This window comes from Rhopalosiphum maidis, chromosome 4 (assembly GCF_003676215.2).
Source record: "Rhopalosiphum maidis isolate BTI-1 chromosome 4, ASM367621v3, whole genome shotgun sequence".
Classification (NCBI taxonomy): Eukaryota; Metazoa; Arthropoda; class Insecta; order Hemiptera; family Aphididae; genus Rhopalosiphum; species Rhopalosiphum maidis.
The window spans coordinates 12,200,429-12,219,679 of record NC_040880.1 but is presented as its reverse complement, the minus strand read 5'-3'; the positions used below and the strand labels follow the sequence as shown (position 1 = coordinate 12,219,679).

General features: G+C 29.2%; 1 protein-coding gene across 1 annotated transcript; it reads left to right on the top strand.

The window, feature by feature from the left end:
- Positions 1 to 340: 340 nt before the first annotated feature.
- LOC113560612 lies at positions 341 to 17,863 on the top strand. The gene is made up of 4 exons (XM_026966597.1): positions 341 to 1,929; positions 12,916 to 13,149; positions 13,439 to 13,597; positions 16,183 to 17,863. Exons 1-4 carry the CDS (start codon positions 341 to 343, stop codon positions 16,901 to 16,903), a joined length of 2,703 nt encoding a protein of 900 aa, XP_026822398.1. The 3' UTR covers positions 16,904 to 17,863.
- Positions 17,864 to 19,251: the final 1,388 nt, after the last annotated feature.

The following is a 19,251-nucleotide window of genomic DNA, read 5'->3' as shown; positions in this document are numbered from 1 at the left end:
AAAACAAGTGTCGTGGTAAATAAGACAAAACGCTCGTTACCCACAGAGTTAGGATCTGACGCAGCAGATCTAAATAAAAAAATACGATTCGATATTGCCTCGCGTATAGTTCTAAAATAATAATATGATTTTCGTACGATATTAGAACAGTTACGGTCGCGGTCGAGTTTTACACAGTAACGCGGTGCAATAACACATCGGGTTTGGTTGTCGTGTTGCAGGTACCATTGCGGCGTGCGGATTGCATTATGACCGGCGCGGCGACTCCGGTCGTAAGCGACGACGACGAGACGCGGAGCGGTTGGAGGTGCGGCGTGTGGCGGCGGCGCCCGTCGGCCCAATGCTATCGTCACCGGCGCCGTCGTCGACGTCGGCGATGGCCGGCGGCGGACTGATCGCGGTGCTGCTGGTGCTGTCGGCGTGCGCGGTGTGCGGTACACGGGCCGACTGCCCGGCGGCGTGCGAGTGCAAGTGGCGCAGCGGCAAAGAGTCGGCCATCTGCGCGTCGGCCAACATGACGGCCGTGCCGCGTCACTTGGACTACGGCACGCAGCTGCTCGACCTCACCGACAACCCGCTGTACCGGCTGGGCAAGGACGCGTTCGCCGACGCCGACCTGCTCAACCTGCAGAAGCTGTACATGTCCCGGTGCCGGATCAAGTCGCTGGACCGGTACGCGTTCCGCAAGCTCAACAACCTCGTCGAGCTGGACCTGAGCCACAACAGCATACCGGTGGTGCCGTCGGCCGTCCTCGAGTCGGTGCCCGAACTCCGGGAGCTCCGGCTCAACGGCAACCCGATCATGAAGGTGCCGAACGGCGCGTTCGCTCACGTCCCGCGGCTGGTCCGGCTCGACGTGTCCGGGTGCCGCGTGGCGCTGCTCGAGTCCACCGCGTTCGCCGGCCTCGAGAACTCGCTCGAGTGGCTCCGGCTGGACAACAATCAGCTGCGCGACGTCAAGCCGTCCACGGTCGTGTCGCTGACCCGTCTGCACGGCGTCCAGCTCAACGACAACCCGTGGAACTGTTCGTGCAAGCTGCGGCCGCTGCGAGAGTGGATGGCCCGGCGGAACGTGCCGTACGGCGCGCCGCCCGTGTGCAAGACGCCCGTCCGGCTGGCCCAGACGCCGTGGGACAAGCTCGAGCTGGACGACTTCGCGTGCGAACCGCACTCGGCGCCGGTGTCGGCCGTGGTGGTGGTCACCGAGGGCGACAACGCCACCGTGTCGTGCCGCATGTACGGCGTGCCCATACCGTCGTCCCGGTGGACGCGCAACGACCGGCCGCTGGGACAGACCAGCCGCAGCGTGCCGGTCACCGAGGGCCGGTACACGAACCTCACCATCGTGTCGGTGGTCGCCCAAGACGGCGGCAGTTACGCGTGTGAGCTGGAGAACCGGTCCGGTAGCTCCAGGTCCAACGTCACTGTGGTCGTGGTCAAACGGTCGCCGGAACTTGTGCTGGGCGCCGATCGGTACGCCCTGCCGGGACTCATCGTCGGCGTCATACTGGTCCTGTCCTTCTGCCTCATATTCCTGTGCGGGCTGGCCATCCGGTCCAAAGGCAGCCCGGCCGGTTCCCGCGGTATCCCCGTTTCCGGTCCACTCGACACAGCCGCCGCGGATGCGGACATCGACCCGTTCGACCGGTACGAGAAGATCGAAATGATCCGAGAAGACAACAATAAGACGGTACAGCATCACCAGCACCAACTTCCGGCGTCGTCGTCCGACAAGAACGGTCGGCCGGACCCGCCGGGCTACGCAAAGTCCGCGACGACTTCCGGTGGACTGCTTCACAGACGTCACGACGAGCACGAGGACTATGACGGGCTGCCGCCAATCGACGAGCCGCCCTCGGCGACGGCACCGTCAATCACGGACCGGCCGACCGCTCGTCCTAGCCATCCGACAACCAACGTCCCGCACAGGTAAATGCTCATCACAATAATATTGTCGAATGGATTTCAAAATATTTACATCGTTGTGTTATGTGCGCACTTCGGTTGATATAAATTCGTATGCGGCTATTCGGATTTGGAATAATTGACAGTTCTACTAATTCGTCATCAATTCCGTTCATTTATACTATCTAATTACTGTTTTATATTGTATATTTTAATTGCGATCTACCCCGAGATGGTATCACAGTCGAGAACATAATTAATCACTGACACGTTAATCAAAAAAAAAAAAATTAATAATGATCATAATCGTAGACGGACAAACGAAATTTACCTACTCTAAATGATTTTTAACTCGTTATTAATCCACAACTACTGTGGAGTGCTAAGTGTTAGGACTCAATAACAATTCTGGTGTGAGTTAATTAACAATATCAATTTTCGATTGGGTTAGTATTCACCTTTAATAAAGTCTTAAGACATTATTGTGCGTTTATCTATTAAAATATATTATGTAGGTCAATTTAACGGGGAATTTTCAGAATTGCTTTTTTATGTAAATCTAACTATTGTAACACAATTCGAGTTTTATGTGTTTAGTGGCATTCTCTTGAACATTTTATTTGCTTATAAAGTATGTGCGCACCTATAATAATAATAATAATTAAAATGTTTTATCAGAAACACGTATTATAATACAGCACCACCGTGCCTATTATGCTTACTCAACAACTTTTATGCAAATTTTCTTTGTTTAAGAACAATAATAACACGAAGTTTTTTTTTGCATCCATCAATAAATCATTTGTTACATATTTATCGTATTTATGTTGCCATATGTATCTTACAATATACCTAAGTACACATTTATATTGTCTCAAGTGAATATAACAACTATATATAATATATATGTATATTTAACAGTATAATTCCAAACACTTAAATAACTTAAATACGTCAGAATCACATCATTACTTAATCTTTCATTCATAAATTGATTATTTGTTAAACTAATATTCAAAATAATAATAAGATAATATATTTTACAGTTTAAATTTATTAATGTAAAATTTTCACCTAATTGTCAAGAGTAATAACTATGTCAAAAAACGAAATAATATTATAGACTATAATAGTTTTAATTCAAGTCTATAATGCATCAAATCAAATAAAAAAAAAAAAACCTTTTCAGAAAACGTTTTGTACAAATCGCATTCTTCGTGTAGCAAATAAAAATGGTTACTTACAATAATGATAACAACAAATAAACTTGCTAATATCCATAAAATCGATTAACTATTTTATTCCATTTTAGAGACACAATAAACATTGAACAACATTAGAATGACTAGAACGTTATCAATTTGTGATAGAGAACTACTATTATATTGATGATATAATTTCCATTTATTTTAATTGTCATAAAAAAATCAAAAAAATCAAATTAATCCGGAACAATTAAAATTACAGTGGCGGCTCATAGATAGGGGTCATGAGGCGGTCGCCCCCCTTCTAAAATTATTATTTATTACTAATTTATAAGTTTAATAGAAAATTTCAAATTTACATTGTAGTATAATATTATTGTCAAAAATGAAAATTATATTTCCTATATTTACACTAATAAATATTATGAAAACATTATCAGATAATGGGAGTTTACAATTTCTGAGAATCGATTACCAATAACAATTTGCCGAAATCCGCGAACAGTGAATGCGATTCTTGGGCGATGTTAAAAGTCGCCCGTCATAACTATGATTGAAATACAAAAATTAAGAATGGGGAACCCAATAATAACACTGCTGCCGGGGCGATGATTTTAATCACCCGATGCCTCGATGTGCACGGATTCCGAAATTGTGTGTGTTTATTATTTACTTTGTGCCGTTCTAACTCGTAATCAATTATTATTTTATTATTTCATTATCATTATATATGTATTAAATAACTATTATTAATATTATTTGTGTTCGATACTTTCCATAAATAAGCAATTTTATATCGCCCAACCGCTTTCAAAGCACACGAGCCGCCACTGTAAAATTATATGCAGGTACTATCAGAAAGAACCACCATAAGTATGCTTGCTTTTTATTTATTCAAAACTTGATTTTCAGAGTTTTTAAAATATTTAAACCTTAATGATCATACTTTCTAATACTTACATTTTTTTATAACTTTATAAGGAATATTCTATTACATATTTCTATATATATATATATGTCTACATTTTTTTTATTAATGGAAATGTTCTTTTTCTTCTAAAAGTTGTTATGCTGATGACTTTTATTTTTTTGTACGATGTCATACCTAAATTTAAAGATAATGATATGGTCCTTAATAACTGTTTTCCATAAGATATAAAATTGATGTAATACTTACTCAAGTACTTATTATATTCAGACAATTTTACAAATTAAAAAAGGTTTATGAATTATATAAATAAGTATAATTTTCAATTAAAGCCATAAGACCTTCAACCATATTATTATGACCTATATTGTTCATAATGCATGAAGTTAAATAACTCAAAAATCACTAGTTAAGGATTTGATTTATAAACATCGACATCTTCAAAAAAAACTATTTACTCCACAATTTTAAGGAAAAAATGAAATTTTTATAATTACAGTAAATTACTTTATTCATGAAAAAAGAATATTGAAAGAATATTTTAAAATATGGCCCTTAAGTATTATAAAATTTCTAAAAATCAGAAATGTAATTATTAAAATATATATGAGAATGAGCATACTTGGGAAATCACCCTACATGTATTCTTTAAAAATATTATTATTTTAATCTTTTAGTTTATTATAAAAATTAGCCTGGTTTTTTAAATTTAACAGTACAACATTGTCTATATAAAAATAAAAAAAAACAATAAAAAAAGTCGTAACCGTTTTCTTCAAATATTTTAAAATACACTCAAAGTTTCTATTACAGAATTATTTATGATAACATTTGAAAACATATAAATCATGTATTAAAAAATAATAATCATTTCACCGTGTGAACTGTCATGATTTTTTTCTACTAAAAATATCCACGAATACAAAAGTTTCTGTTCGAGATCAATTCAAACAAAATAAATTCGTTTCATACTTACAATAGTACAATCTGTGACTTAAGGTACCTTATTTTTAATCGTATTCACCAAAGTTTTCTTCTCACTGTATAAAATAATAAGAACAAGCTTTTCAAGTTCTTTTATTCCAAAATAAAGTTTTACGTTTTTTCATGTATACAGATATACATAAACCTGTCAATTATTTTCCCATGCTAACTCTATGTGCGTTAACGATTTAATCTTAACATTTTTTTTTTAAAGTTAACACGTTCTGTATTGATATTTTATTTAAAAATGTATACATTAAATTCCAAATTGGCATTTCGTTTATATATTTTTCAAACATATAATGCCAATCCAGAATATAGCAACCTACTTTAAAAATAATGTCAAGATTAAATCGTTAATACTCATAGGGTTAGCGTGGAAAAATAATTGACAGGTTAGCGTAGTTTTATACATGAGAAAACATTATTTATAATAAAGTTATTTCAAAAGCTTTTTATAATACAAATATGTCGAAAGAATACTTGAAGCTCCGTAAAAAATGTTGCAATACATTGAACATATAATTTTACATATACCTATATATTATTATGACTGAAAGCAAAAACTTTATTGCATTCAGACAAATAATGCATATAGTAAAAAAAAAAAAATTGTTGCAATAATTATTTTAAGTTCTTTTTCAAGCGATACAATCATGGTCAATCGTTATCATGGTAGAAACATTGTCTTATATCAATAATTTAAGCATATTATTCGTTAACTATAATAGTGTTCAATACACTATACCTCTAACAGTGTCTTACGTGTTGTAGAACACAAATTGAAAATGTTAGATATTTATTTTTTATTATGTTTATTGCCCATTGTTTATCCAATGATCGTAACATCATAACGCCAGTTTTAGTATTTTTATTATTGATAATTTTTAATCTATACAGTTTAATCATATTGATTATATGTAATGGTCTGAATCAAATATTTGCAACTTTTTTCAACAGAGCACCAACAAATGAAAGTGCGGAGCCAAGAGGGATCAGGGTTCGGACCCTCCCCGAAATTTTTTCTTGAAATAAGATTGAATAGGTTTAAATGCCTATTATATTTAAAACTTGTATAATATAACATATTTATACTCTAAACCCACCCCTCCCCAAATTTTTTTCTAGCTACGGCCTCGATTACGACAAATAACTCTTAATACACACTTAAATATGCTTAATGACCAAGTATTTTAAATTAAAATTATATTAGTATCTACAGTATGCAATGAATATTTGTATAAAAAAATTACAGTTTATTACAATTTTAAAATCCACTAAGTATGATAAAATACAATGTACACGATATTAGTGAAAAATATTGATCAGACGTGTTACAATTTCGAGTAGATAAGTCAATATAAATCTTTTACGGATATAACATAAAAACTTCAGTGGAATGTATTTAAATATATATCATTTTCACTTGTTTACAAAAATCGGTTCTGACTGAGGATTCTTACTATTATTTATAATAGGTTTTATTTTACTATATAAATAAAATGATCAAATCAAATCTTATAATTTTTCTATTTTTTTTTTCTTACTTTCGTGTTATTTACATTGTGGTAATTAGCCAATATAATTACCAAATCACTAGTATTTACTTTTATACTTATATTTATATATAAATTATATTGATAGTTAGCTAACCAAGTTCTGTTTTGTTAATAAGAAGTGTATTAGTATATTGAACAATTAAAATAATATTATATTGACAACAATCTCAAAAAAAATTACGATAAATTATAATTTTTTATAAGTTACGGTGCCGTCATAAATTGATCATGGTACCCTTAGGAACCGCGGCGCACAGTTTGGGAAACGCTGTACTATAATATAATCATTACCCAATATAACATAAACATTAAAAAATTAATAAAATAACATTTTCTATTTAACTAGACAAGAGTATGTAAGATTTGAAATTAAAAATATAATAAATATTATCAAAATTGTTAAATAATTATTTTTAAAAAAATGCTAATTAACATAAAAAAACTTCTTTTTAACCGACAAACATTGAAAAAAATTAATGACATTTATAAAATAAAACATTTTTATAAAAACTCTAAAAGCCGGTATAAACTAATTAGTAATTTCTAATTTTAAGAATAATATATCTACACCATAAAATTTATTTTCCACTTAGTTATATGAAGGAAGTTTTTCTGTATACCTAAATATATTATACCTATATGTTATTTAACTAATAGCCTTCTACGCAAAAGTCGCAAAAGTTTAATATGTGTATAGTGTACCATAATATTTTAGAAGTAATACGTATATGAGACCCACAATTCTATAAAATGTTAATCATGTTATATGTGACACATACCTGCTTAGTCTTTTATTAAACCCGAGATTTACAGATAAAACTGTTTGTGATCTTACAGCAAGGATTTACGTTGACAGTCAGGTATAGCGTTAACCATAGCGTATATTATATTATGTAAAAAATACGGATGCAAGTTATTTTAGACACCTATAAATAACATAAAAAGAATAATTTATTTTGATTATCGATAGTTTTTGACTTTCATATATTAATTTTGATTTAATATACTATAATGTATATAATATTTAATGTATGGATTTATTGTTATTAATTTGCTTTTTGCCTTCATAAATGTAAAAAAAGCAAAACGTAAAACAAATAATAATAGAACTACTTACTATTAGTCCAAAATTGTTATACATATAGTAAAATAAATGTGTATAAAAAATTTAAAAAACAAAGGAATTCGATATGCGGTGTTAATAGTAAGTTCTAAGTATACTTCATCGTTATACAGGTCACTATAATGGATGTTTTAAATTTAAATTCAATAAATAATTATTAGTATATAAACCATTGTATACAAAAAAAGGTTCTAAACGTAAGAGACAAATCAATCAGCATTTATTTTTAAATATGTCTATATTATATAATATAAATATTATCAATATAAATTCAAAAGAGCAAACTATTTTTTACTAAAAATATTGCATCACCTAAGTTTATTATAACGTACAATCTAATACCTACAAATCGTAGAATAATGTGATTAAGATTGTTCAATAAATAGCATACAATTAGTCAAAATATTTTTTTAATTTAATCATGAAAATTATATGATAATTTTTTACACTATAAATGAAATATTTTAACACTTAACTATCTATATTTTCGTTAAAATATCGTAAATTTATCAATAATGGAACTTTAAAGGTTGTAAAAAATACGGTATTTATGTATATTTTTTATAGAGGCTAAAAGTACTGAAAATTTCCTATTTTTAAACTGTCCGTATTAAAGATTGATGCAAATTTTTTTTCTCAAAAATGTGACTTCAGACACAAAATTAAAAAAATATAAAACTAAAATAAATAAAATATTGTGAAATTCTTGTTTCACTCAGAATCTAAAATTGGCTATATCTACAATGCCATTTGTTATACAAAACAGAACATACAGTTAATTAAAAACTAACAATAACACTAATGAATTAAAATACCTTCATAAAAAAAAAACATGAAAAAACAATGCAACGATTTTAATATTACTAATATTAGTATATATATTTATAGAATGTTGGATTAACTAAGATATAATAGAAAAACTTTAATTTTTTTAATTACTACAGAGTATACTCGTAAATAATAAAATTATAAATAATGCAATTTGAATTTTAACTTATATTATTATTACTCACAGCAATCATATTAGCGTGAAAAACTATCACTACTTGAAGTATTCGTAATATAGAACTACTATACTCTAAAAAAACTCAAAAGTGATACACAAGTACAAAATATTAATGCAAGTAAAAATATATTAAAAGATACTATATCTAATAAAAGTTAATCTATGGAATAATTAATTATAATTCCTGTTCCAATATCTCCCTTATTTAATTTTTTTTTTATTTTCATTCCAAAAATCTGACATCTATACTACAAAATTGATGAAATAATTTATATATTAAAATGAAACGAGGTCATATAATGATGATTCTACGAGTAAATCCAATTGCTATGTTTCGGTGATTAACAATGAAACTCTATCAAACGTCACCTTAAATATAAAATACAATCAATACAAAATTAATATCGAGAATTCGAGAATCAATAAAATTACACTAGAAAATATTTAATTAATAGTCATTAGTTATATTGTTATATTGAAGATAACGTGTCTGTTTGGCTATATTTGTATTAAGAAACAATAATTCAATATGACGTAAATAAAAAATTTACCATATTGCTGTAGATAAAACCACCGAATATTCTCATTATCAAATATTTCATACTGTTAACTTATATGTTATATATAAGTATAATATTTATAATTATAAAACATTAATTTAATATTAGATTTGTTAATAAGTTAGAATAATTTTTAAACATTTCATATTATGCCATATACCATATACGACGACAAAACAATTGTTTATACCGTTAAAATATCATTATCGTTGAGTAAGTATCAATCAAGATTATAATGTATTACATCAAAATGTCTTTAATTTTAAACTTATAACTCGTAAAAAGTTGTATTAACTTGTTTTAAATTGTACTTATTATTTTATAACTAGAAATATTCCTAGTGAATCTTCTCTAAAATATTATATTTTTAAGTAAGTTTTTATAGTATAATCGATAACTTATTCTTGTTTCAAGTTAAACATTGTTTCTTTCTTTAACAAGGTTGACAACTTTTATAATGCAAAAATCACAATTTCAGTTCATAATGTCACGCAAATCTAAGATTTGACAAAAGCAGATAGCGTGTTTTAATATTTGTTCAACATTACTTCAGTTAAGAACAATCTCTTGGAAAAGTTATATTAACCAACTATTTAAATTTAACCTTTATGTTTAGCATACTCACAAAAATTAAATCGTTTTTTATTAATTTCGGATTTGAGTAATTAAACAATTAAAACATTACAAAATTTAAAATAATACAACTATTTTTCGCAAATATTTGTACAATTTAAAATATATTTATTATATATATTATATTTGAAACCATCTATATTATATAGATATTATATTCTACTAATATTTTATCAAATTTTGATTTTTGTTAAATGTTGTAATATAAAGACATTCTTAATATGACCACTGTATAATACATAAAGTTAAGTATTATTGAAAAAAAAAATGTATAAAATACGTTATACATTTATACATATTTATTGATTCACGAAGGATAATATTTTAATTTAAAATAAAAACATTAGTTTTAGTTATATTTGATTAAGTAAAAGCTAATTAAGATAAAATACGGCATTTAGTGGATTTGTATAAGAAAACGACCATTTATATTATAAGTGTCGCATATGGCTTTGATCAAAATCCTTAGGCGATAATGTACCATTGGCTTATTGGTTTTCTCATATCATTTACCATTAAGTTTTGTTTAAAACGCAGAGGATAAGACAGTGAAGAAACGTAGATATAAAATAAACTTTGGATATTACTAAGGTATATTGAACTGGTCATGATCCAACGAAAATACGAGTACTGATTCATGCTTGGACGATAAATAAAATCAGAATTGTTAGTCATAATATATTTTTTATAACATTACCAACTAATTTTTGAACTACATTATATTAAATTTATTTTAATGTGGGCATTAGGCAAACTTATAATAATATATTACAAATTAAAAATTAAAATATGAGTTACTTATTGATAAATATGTATTTAAAAGTACTGAGAAATACCAATTCTTAAATTTGGAAAGAATAATTATAAGAAATATTGCAACTTTCATATAAAACAATTGAGTATAGCTCATGGACAGTCAACAATAGTTAAATTTAATTTTATTGTATTTTTCACCAATAAAAAATGTAATAATAGTAAAAAGAAAAATTATTCCCTATCAGTCAAATGAGTCTGTAATCGAACAACAAAGAATTTCTTCTTATTCCTTCATGTAGCTAGATTGAAAACATTAATCCAAGAATATCATATAATTATTACTAGAGTTAATTATTGTTATTATTAATTTATGACGTATTGTTTTACATAAAAAAAAATTAACTCAATAATTTAAATAATATTTTATTTGTGTTACCTGCCCAAGTATATCAATCATCAATGGTCTTTATTCCAAAATGTTGTTGTATTAATACAAATTAAAATGTTCACTAGTAGCACAAAGAAGCAACTACTACTGTTCCTAAAAGATAAATAAAATCACACAAAAAAAAAAACACACATTATCGTCAGACCAATACAATTTATCGCTCCACTAAAAATTTGAAATGTAACATTTTAATTTTCTTTTAAAACAATCCATTTATTCATAGTACCTATACTCAACTGTCACAATTCTTATACATTTTTAATCTTTATAGGTAATATAATAATACATAAATGGTTTTGTTATGTTAGATATTTATGTTATTCGAGAAATTATTTAATTGTTTCAACTAAAAAAAACTTAAAAATGTATTAAATACAATAATGATTATTTTATTTGAAAAAAATTTACCTAAAAAGGATAACTCAGTAAAACAATTATTTTTTAACTGTTATTAATATGATTTCTTAAATCAATTTTGTTTTATCGATAAAAATGTGTTTTTTATACATTATATTTAAAAATGGTTGATTTAGTACACAATGCAATTATATAAAATGTACAAACGTTACACGAATGTTAGGTACAATTAAAAAAAAAAAGATACGAGTATATTAAAATATTGGAAAACCTAACTTAATATTATCTAACTTCTACAGTAATTATTATATATAATAATAACTTATAATAATACTATATAATATATACTTATAATACTTATAATAATTATTTTCATATATAATAATTACTCTAGAAGTTAGATAATATTAGGTTAGGTTTTCCAATGTTTTAATATACTCATATCTTTTTTTTTTAATTTTACCCAAAATGCGTGTAATGTTTGTAAATTTTATATAATTGCATTTATACCATGTATCACAAGTAAAAACTATTAGAAAAATTAATTTTAATTAAATACTTAATAAATATTATACTTATATTCATAACAATGATAAATATGATTGTGTCAATATTTTTTATTTTACCGTGAATAATTTATTCACTAAAAGTAGTTTGTCAAATTATAACATACATTTAAAAATTATATTTTTTCCTTGTTTCGGTAACAAACAAATAAAATTAAAAAAAATACTGTGAATTCCTTATAACCGATTTTAACCGTGTTTATCTATTATTATAATATGGTTCCACCATGTTTGAATGACGACAACCGTCCATTATTATTTAAATAACAAGGTCAAAGGCGCATAAAGAATAATAATGGTTTTAAAAATAAATAAGTAAACCGTATAAAAATGATGTTGTTTATTTTGTTGGCATCAACAATATGGTTATTAATTTTCTATTTTCTATAATGATTAGAAAATAACATTTTCGAAGAGTGAATAACAATAATGTCAAATTTAAATTTCATAATTTTCATATTTAAAATATATACAATAGTATACTATTACGAATTAATGAACGGTTTATTGATAAATGGTTCGATAATAATACGTGACTGATGATTTATTTACTACAATAATAATTTTACAATACATTTTATTTTTATTTTTTTATCATTTATCAAAGATATTTACAACCAGGATAATGCAATAAGTAAATAAGATAACATGGAATATACTAGACATGGAAACGTGATGGAAGGGAGTGTCCATCGACACTACTTCCAATTATAATTTGAGGGGCATACATTTTACTAAAATATATTTATGACATTAAAATAAACTTTTGATAAAACCCGATACAATTCAAATGGATAATTAATTACTTTTGCATACTTATTGTACTACATATTATTGAAAACATCTAATATACAATATTTTATCTTTTGTTATTTTACCTAATAGGCCACGTATTTTGCCGGATGAACCAGCGAATGGGAAACCAAAAACTTATTTAGAGTGTAACTTGGGTGAAGTAACGTTACATCATCATGTCCTACATAAAGAATCTCTTCCCGCCGGCCACCTTTACACTACTGCAGCAGGGCGGCAAGAATTGTTTAATACAAAAAATGTGCCTGACCTATTGGACACATTACTTCCGACCAAAGGCCGCCGGATTTCACAAACACTTCCTAGGTGAGTTGTAACTTGTAATATTTTATAACCTACAAGTATTTAGTATTATACTATACTAATTTATTAAAAATGCAATTTGTGTCATAGGATTTAATTTGAAAACCCTTTTACGTGTTAATGTTTTGTAAACAAATAAAGATTTCTGTTCGCTCGATGAACACATGAATACGACTCATAAAAAATATAATGTATACATTAAGAATAATTCTAAATATTATTATTTGATAATAAAGATTGTTTTTTTTTTTTATTTTTTATCATGATTCTTTATTTGAAATCATGATGATAGATCGGGAATAAGCTCAAATATCAGAAGGAATACCATGTACACACCGAGGCCGTCGGAGAGTCAATCGCCTTTACTACTAGGAAGTCGTGGCAGTGGTGGCAGCAATACCAGTCAAAGCCAACTATCCTTTGATTCGTCCATATCATCTGATCATCCAAGGTATATATATTATGTATTGACAAATTATATAAGATATCTGAAAAATCAAATATTTTCCTCTATTACATACATTACTATAAAATAAGTTATAGGTAATCCATTCAGATAATAGTGCTCGCATATATTATAGGAACATGTATTTAAGCATATTTTACATTTGTAGATTTAATATATTATTATATCCTTGATAAATTCAAGTTTTAATCATTTATGTTGACCTAAATTTTCGTTTCAGTTTTAATATTTTTGTATTTCTAATTTAAACGAATTTGTATTTTAGTAAAATTGTCCAAAAACAAATAACTACATGACTTAGTATATAATATTTTAATATAATGCTGAAATATTGACAAAAATACTGTATTATAATATTAATTACACACTAATTAAGTGTATAATAAATATTACAAAACGAAAATAATTTATTCTAAAAATAAGGTGAGTTTAAAATCAAAGATAATTTATTGTTCTAATAATTATATTCATCATATTTCCATCCCAAATATTTACCAAGTTACAATATTAATATTATGCGTATAAAATAATCTACAAAGTCGAAATTGTATTAGTTTAATTGAATATGAGTGTTGGACACTTACTAAAAATTAAGAAATATAAACTTATCATTTTTATTAGTATCACAAATCACTAATTTAAACTTTAATATTTGAAATTATGACTATACATTTATTAAAATCGAAACATGAGAAATAATATAAATTTCCATACAGATTTTTTGTACATAATTAGGTAGTTATATTTTTTTAATTTTTCATCATAAAAAAAATATATTATAACAGTTTTAATTTTTTAGCACTCATAAGCTTTTAAGTTTTGTGTATAATTATTTTATATTAATTAGTGTATCAAATTTGTACTAACTATTAAATCAATTAAAATCACTGTGAAATTTAATCTTCTTAAGGTAATTGAGTTAATTTTTTATTAAGAAGAGAACAAGATAATATTTAACAAGTATTTTTAATAAAATATTAAAAAATATATTTTTATAATTATAATATTCTTGACTCACTTGTCAGTCAATAATGATGTTAAATATTTAAACTTCGTCGATCAATATTTTGTGAAATATGAAACTTTTATAAAATCGTTTATAATTACTAAAGAGCTAAGAATAACTATTATAATAATTTAAGATTTTTTATCAAAATTCTAAAATTAACATTGCATATCATCTGTCTCAAATTTAAATTAATGTTAAAAATATTATTATTATTTAAATAATAGTTGAGAACAAAAGTTGATCTTAAAAATGTACTTATCGAATTTGGTGATTTAAAATTATTAATTTACTCTTCATAAAATATTCAACGCATGTTTACAGTTTTCAATTGTTCATTTAGTTATTTTAAACTCTAGATTTTTGAACTTTTATTGGGTAGAATATTAATAATAAGTGTATTTATATTTTAATAAGTTTAGCTCAAATAGCATATTTTGTACTTTAGGAAATTAGATAAGTATAAACGAATTTCTATAAAAAACTATACATTTAATTAATTAATTAAGTAAATAATTACTCTAAATATGTTTTCCCAAAAAACTGTTATCTCACGCCGAACAATAATAATCATAATAATATTTACAACGATTATTAAATAGATATTATAAGCAAAATAATTAACAGATTACAAATATGTAAAATTGTTTTCATAACTCACGAACATAAATTTTAAGACCATACTTGATATAACGTTTAATACAATTATTCTACACCAAATCGACCTAAGTATTATTACACAAATAAAATGCATAAGCCACAAGTAAAATTATTGTCCGCGGTTTCAAGCTTATGCACCAACATTTGCATTACACTACTCCTAAACACCATGTTCATACCGGTAAAGTTTAATAGTGGTTTCGCCAAACTAAACCGAACATCAATATTCGTTGGATTGTTTGATTTTGGATATTCAACAAAGCGAACTTTATCATAATTTCAAGATCGAAGTGAGCTGTATAAGCATATTGAAACTTTTTGTTGTAGTTTCTACCGCGTTGTAAACCCGCTGTATGTGTGCTCAATGGAAAGTATAGACGCGAAATCGTGTAAACTTTTGTTGTTTCATCACTTGTGTTGTTTTTATTTAAATAAGGCAGTTATTTTTTCATAATCAATTATAAATTTACCCCTTAATTCGTCAGCTTACACGGTTTATTGCGTTATATTTTTAAACTCCATGAAAATAGATAAAATATAGTAAATTAATGATTAAATGCGTTTATTAAAAATATTTCACGTACTACTCATCAACAAAGTAGACATTATTATGTCAGGACCCCTAACAAAATTAACAACACTCCCAGTTATTGTGAACTTGTCCTTATCAACCTATTATAATTGTGAATATAAAACAAAATAAAGTATTTAACACAATATATTTCTCACCTTAAAACAAACCACGGACGAAGCAGATCGGAACCGGTTAATAACTACATAATAATATACTATACTTATTAGAAAAAAACACGAGTCGCACCAATGAATTATAAAATACAATTTAATATCTCACCGATTAGTGAATGTACTATACTGTACTATTTACATACTTACTGTTTTTTAGGCAACTGACGGCCGGTCAGAAGTCGAGCAGTTACTTGAACCTGTCCACGACTGGCTGTGGCGGCGGGTCTTCTAGCGGCGGATACAATAATTACCAACACCACTCGTCTTACTATTGGACCCCGCCCAGCTTGCCGTCGTCGCCCGCCCGGGAACGCCGGTTGCCCGCCACGCCGGTGGGTCGCGGTGCTGCACTGCCCACCGCGACCGCCGAGACCCCCATACTCGATCCGCTGTCGTCCAGGCGGCGAACTTACAGTGGAGGGAGCGGGGGCGGTCACCATCACCACAACCACAACGGCGGAGGCGGTGGCAACCAGATGCACAACCACAACCAGTTGGCTGGCAGCAACCATTCGCTACTGTCTCTGTCCGACGGTGCGTCCGTCACGTACGACTATCACACGGCGCAGTTGGACATGTTCCTGGAGGAGTACAAGACCCTCAGGAAGGAGCTGACCAAGATGCAACGGACGTGCGACACCCTCAGACTGTCCAACGCCTCGCTGGCCTCTTCGGTTGCCGTCCCGGACATGATGGTCGACCACCGGTCCAAACCGGAACCGTCCGCAGCCCCCGCCCCGTCGTCGTCGTTGAGGACCACGCCCAAGTCGATACTCAAAAACAAGAACCAGGCCACTTACGTCTACCGGTCGGGCGGCGAGCGGCGCAACAGTTACCACCAACTGGACCCGGCGCCCGACGACATTTACCTAAGTTAACCTTGTTGTGCTGCTGGCCGGGCAAACCCAAAGCCCGACGTCTCATTATAATACATATTATTATTATTATTATTATTATTTTCTTGTTATAATATTATTCATTATTCGTGTATAAATGTATAATACACCATATTATTATGCTCGCGTTGTATCGGCATAATCATTTATGTATTTGTGAATTTCTGTGTGTTGATATCTAACTCTCTAACTCCAATGGCGCAACTAGAAGAAGGATGGCTTACAACCAGCTGACATTATACCTTGTAACGATAATATACACTTAGTATAGATTTTATTCATTAACCGCAAACACGTGTTGACAAAAACTGTTGACATTCATCATTCATGACCCTTCCACTTTCACCAAAAAAAAAAAAAAAATGAGGAATCCTGGTCGCACTACTCAGTGAGTAGCCCTGGTAATTGTATTTACAATTATTACCGTTGCCCGCAGCTAGTTTGTTGTTTGTGAAACGGAAGTGACCTTAACACAAATTATCCACGAGAACATAAAAAAAGTACGGTCGCCCATATAATAATATAGCAATGTTTAAAACACCGTCGATGATCTAATTTATCTAGCCCTTAGAGGACATTTTTTGTAAACGTTTCGTTTTATAATTAAAATATAAAATATAAATTAATTTGTTAGGTAAACGAACCATGACGTTTGTAAAATGGTTAAAACCAAAATTAAAATACAGTAACATCCATAGTTTGATATGGAGACATTGTTTCTCTTACCTATCTTAATATTTAATGCAAATTATATTGAGTTAATTTGATTAAACCGTATGAAAAAGATAACATTTCAAATGACAAAAGTGAACAAACATCATGCCGTGTACATATAATAATATTATGTTATCACTTATTACTTTATATCAAATGATAAATTAAATGATAAATATTTGATCACTCTCAATGCTTAATCAAGTTTATCAATTAATATTACTTCAATTTCGTGGTATTGCTAATAGTTTTTTTTTTTTACTAATATTTCAAAGATTTCCGTTATTAAAAACTAAAAAATCTAAAACATGATTATTTAAAAAAAATTTTGAAACCAATAAAAATCATTGAAATCCTATTAGTTTTCTAATTTTGCATTTTTTAATTTATATTATATGAACCTACCAAACATTTTTAATGATAATAATAAAATATTTATTTTTAAAAAGTACAATAATCGACTTTTGAATATTATTATGAAAACATTATTTTTAGTACACATAAAAATAATATTTATAACACTTAAATTTGAACCACTAATAATAAATAGGTTATCCAAACAATTAAATATAATATAATAACAAAGATGCTCATACATTTGTGTTTTATATTTCTAAGAATATTTTTTTTTAACAAATATTTCAAAAATGAATTGTTTATTACAATATGCAAATGCGGTTGTGTAGGATGACCCATCCAGTGGATTTATGCCGAATATCCTCTATTAACATCAGAATAAATAAATTGAAAAAGCCATGAGTAAACCAAGAGGGTACAATATCTTATGTGCCTATATAATAAATATATGTAATAATACGTTAAGTTATAATTTATTGTTAACATTGTTATACATAATTATTTAGAATGTTAAATAGTTATATGTTAAAAAACAGATAATATTATTCCTATGTTAAATGTTTTCAAAAATACTATAATCGTTACGGAATAACTTAATATTACGATATCATTATTTTAAAGATTATCCTATAAATGTAAATTATTACTAATCTTATCTAATAAATGTAAAAATAATATAATATTTTCATAGAATGTAAATATAGTCTTGTTAATAACTATTATAAATAAAAAAAAATACTATTAGTATAGTGACATTTAATTTATTTATTTATTATTTTTTTGTAATATTAAGTGAATTAATTGATCAAACGAACATCTCAAATAACTCTTTAGTTTTTGGAATAAAAAGGAATATTTTTTTATATACTACATTCCAATAATGCTAATAAGTATTCTATGGTTTAATTTGATTAGATAAAGTATGGGGAAAACTATTATGATTTTAAAATGTATTATCTTGCTAGCAAACCTAGCTTAAAGACTTTAGTTCTGAGATATTATGGCTGATTCCTATATCTATTATATTTATGTATTATATAAAATATTTATGTTTAAATACATCGACCGATGACCTAGAAGAGATAGAATGTTTAAAACTACCAAAGTAGTTCAATGCCTTTGGGTCTGACCACTGTTAGCGATAATCCGATAATGATTAACATAAAAAGTTTTCATTACATATATCTATATACTTATAATAATTTAAAAATACTAACAATATATTATAAGATAAAGAGATCACATATAATCTTTACAAT

Bases quoted from the DNA above. Each gene is read 5' to 3' on its own strand.
- LOC113560612 (XM_026966597.1), top strand. From the start codon at position 341: ATGCTATCGTCACCGGCGCCGTCGTCGACGTCGGCGATGGCCGGCGGC. The intron at 1,930-12,915 runs GTAAATGCTCAT...TTTACCTAATAG, and splicing joins ACAACCAACGTCCCGCACAG to GCCACGTATTTTGCCGGATG. The intron at 13,598-16,182 runs GTATATATATTA...ACTGTTTTTTAG, and splicing joins ATATCATCTGATCATCCAAG to GCAACTGACGGCCGGTCAGA.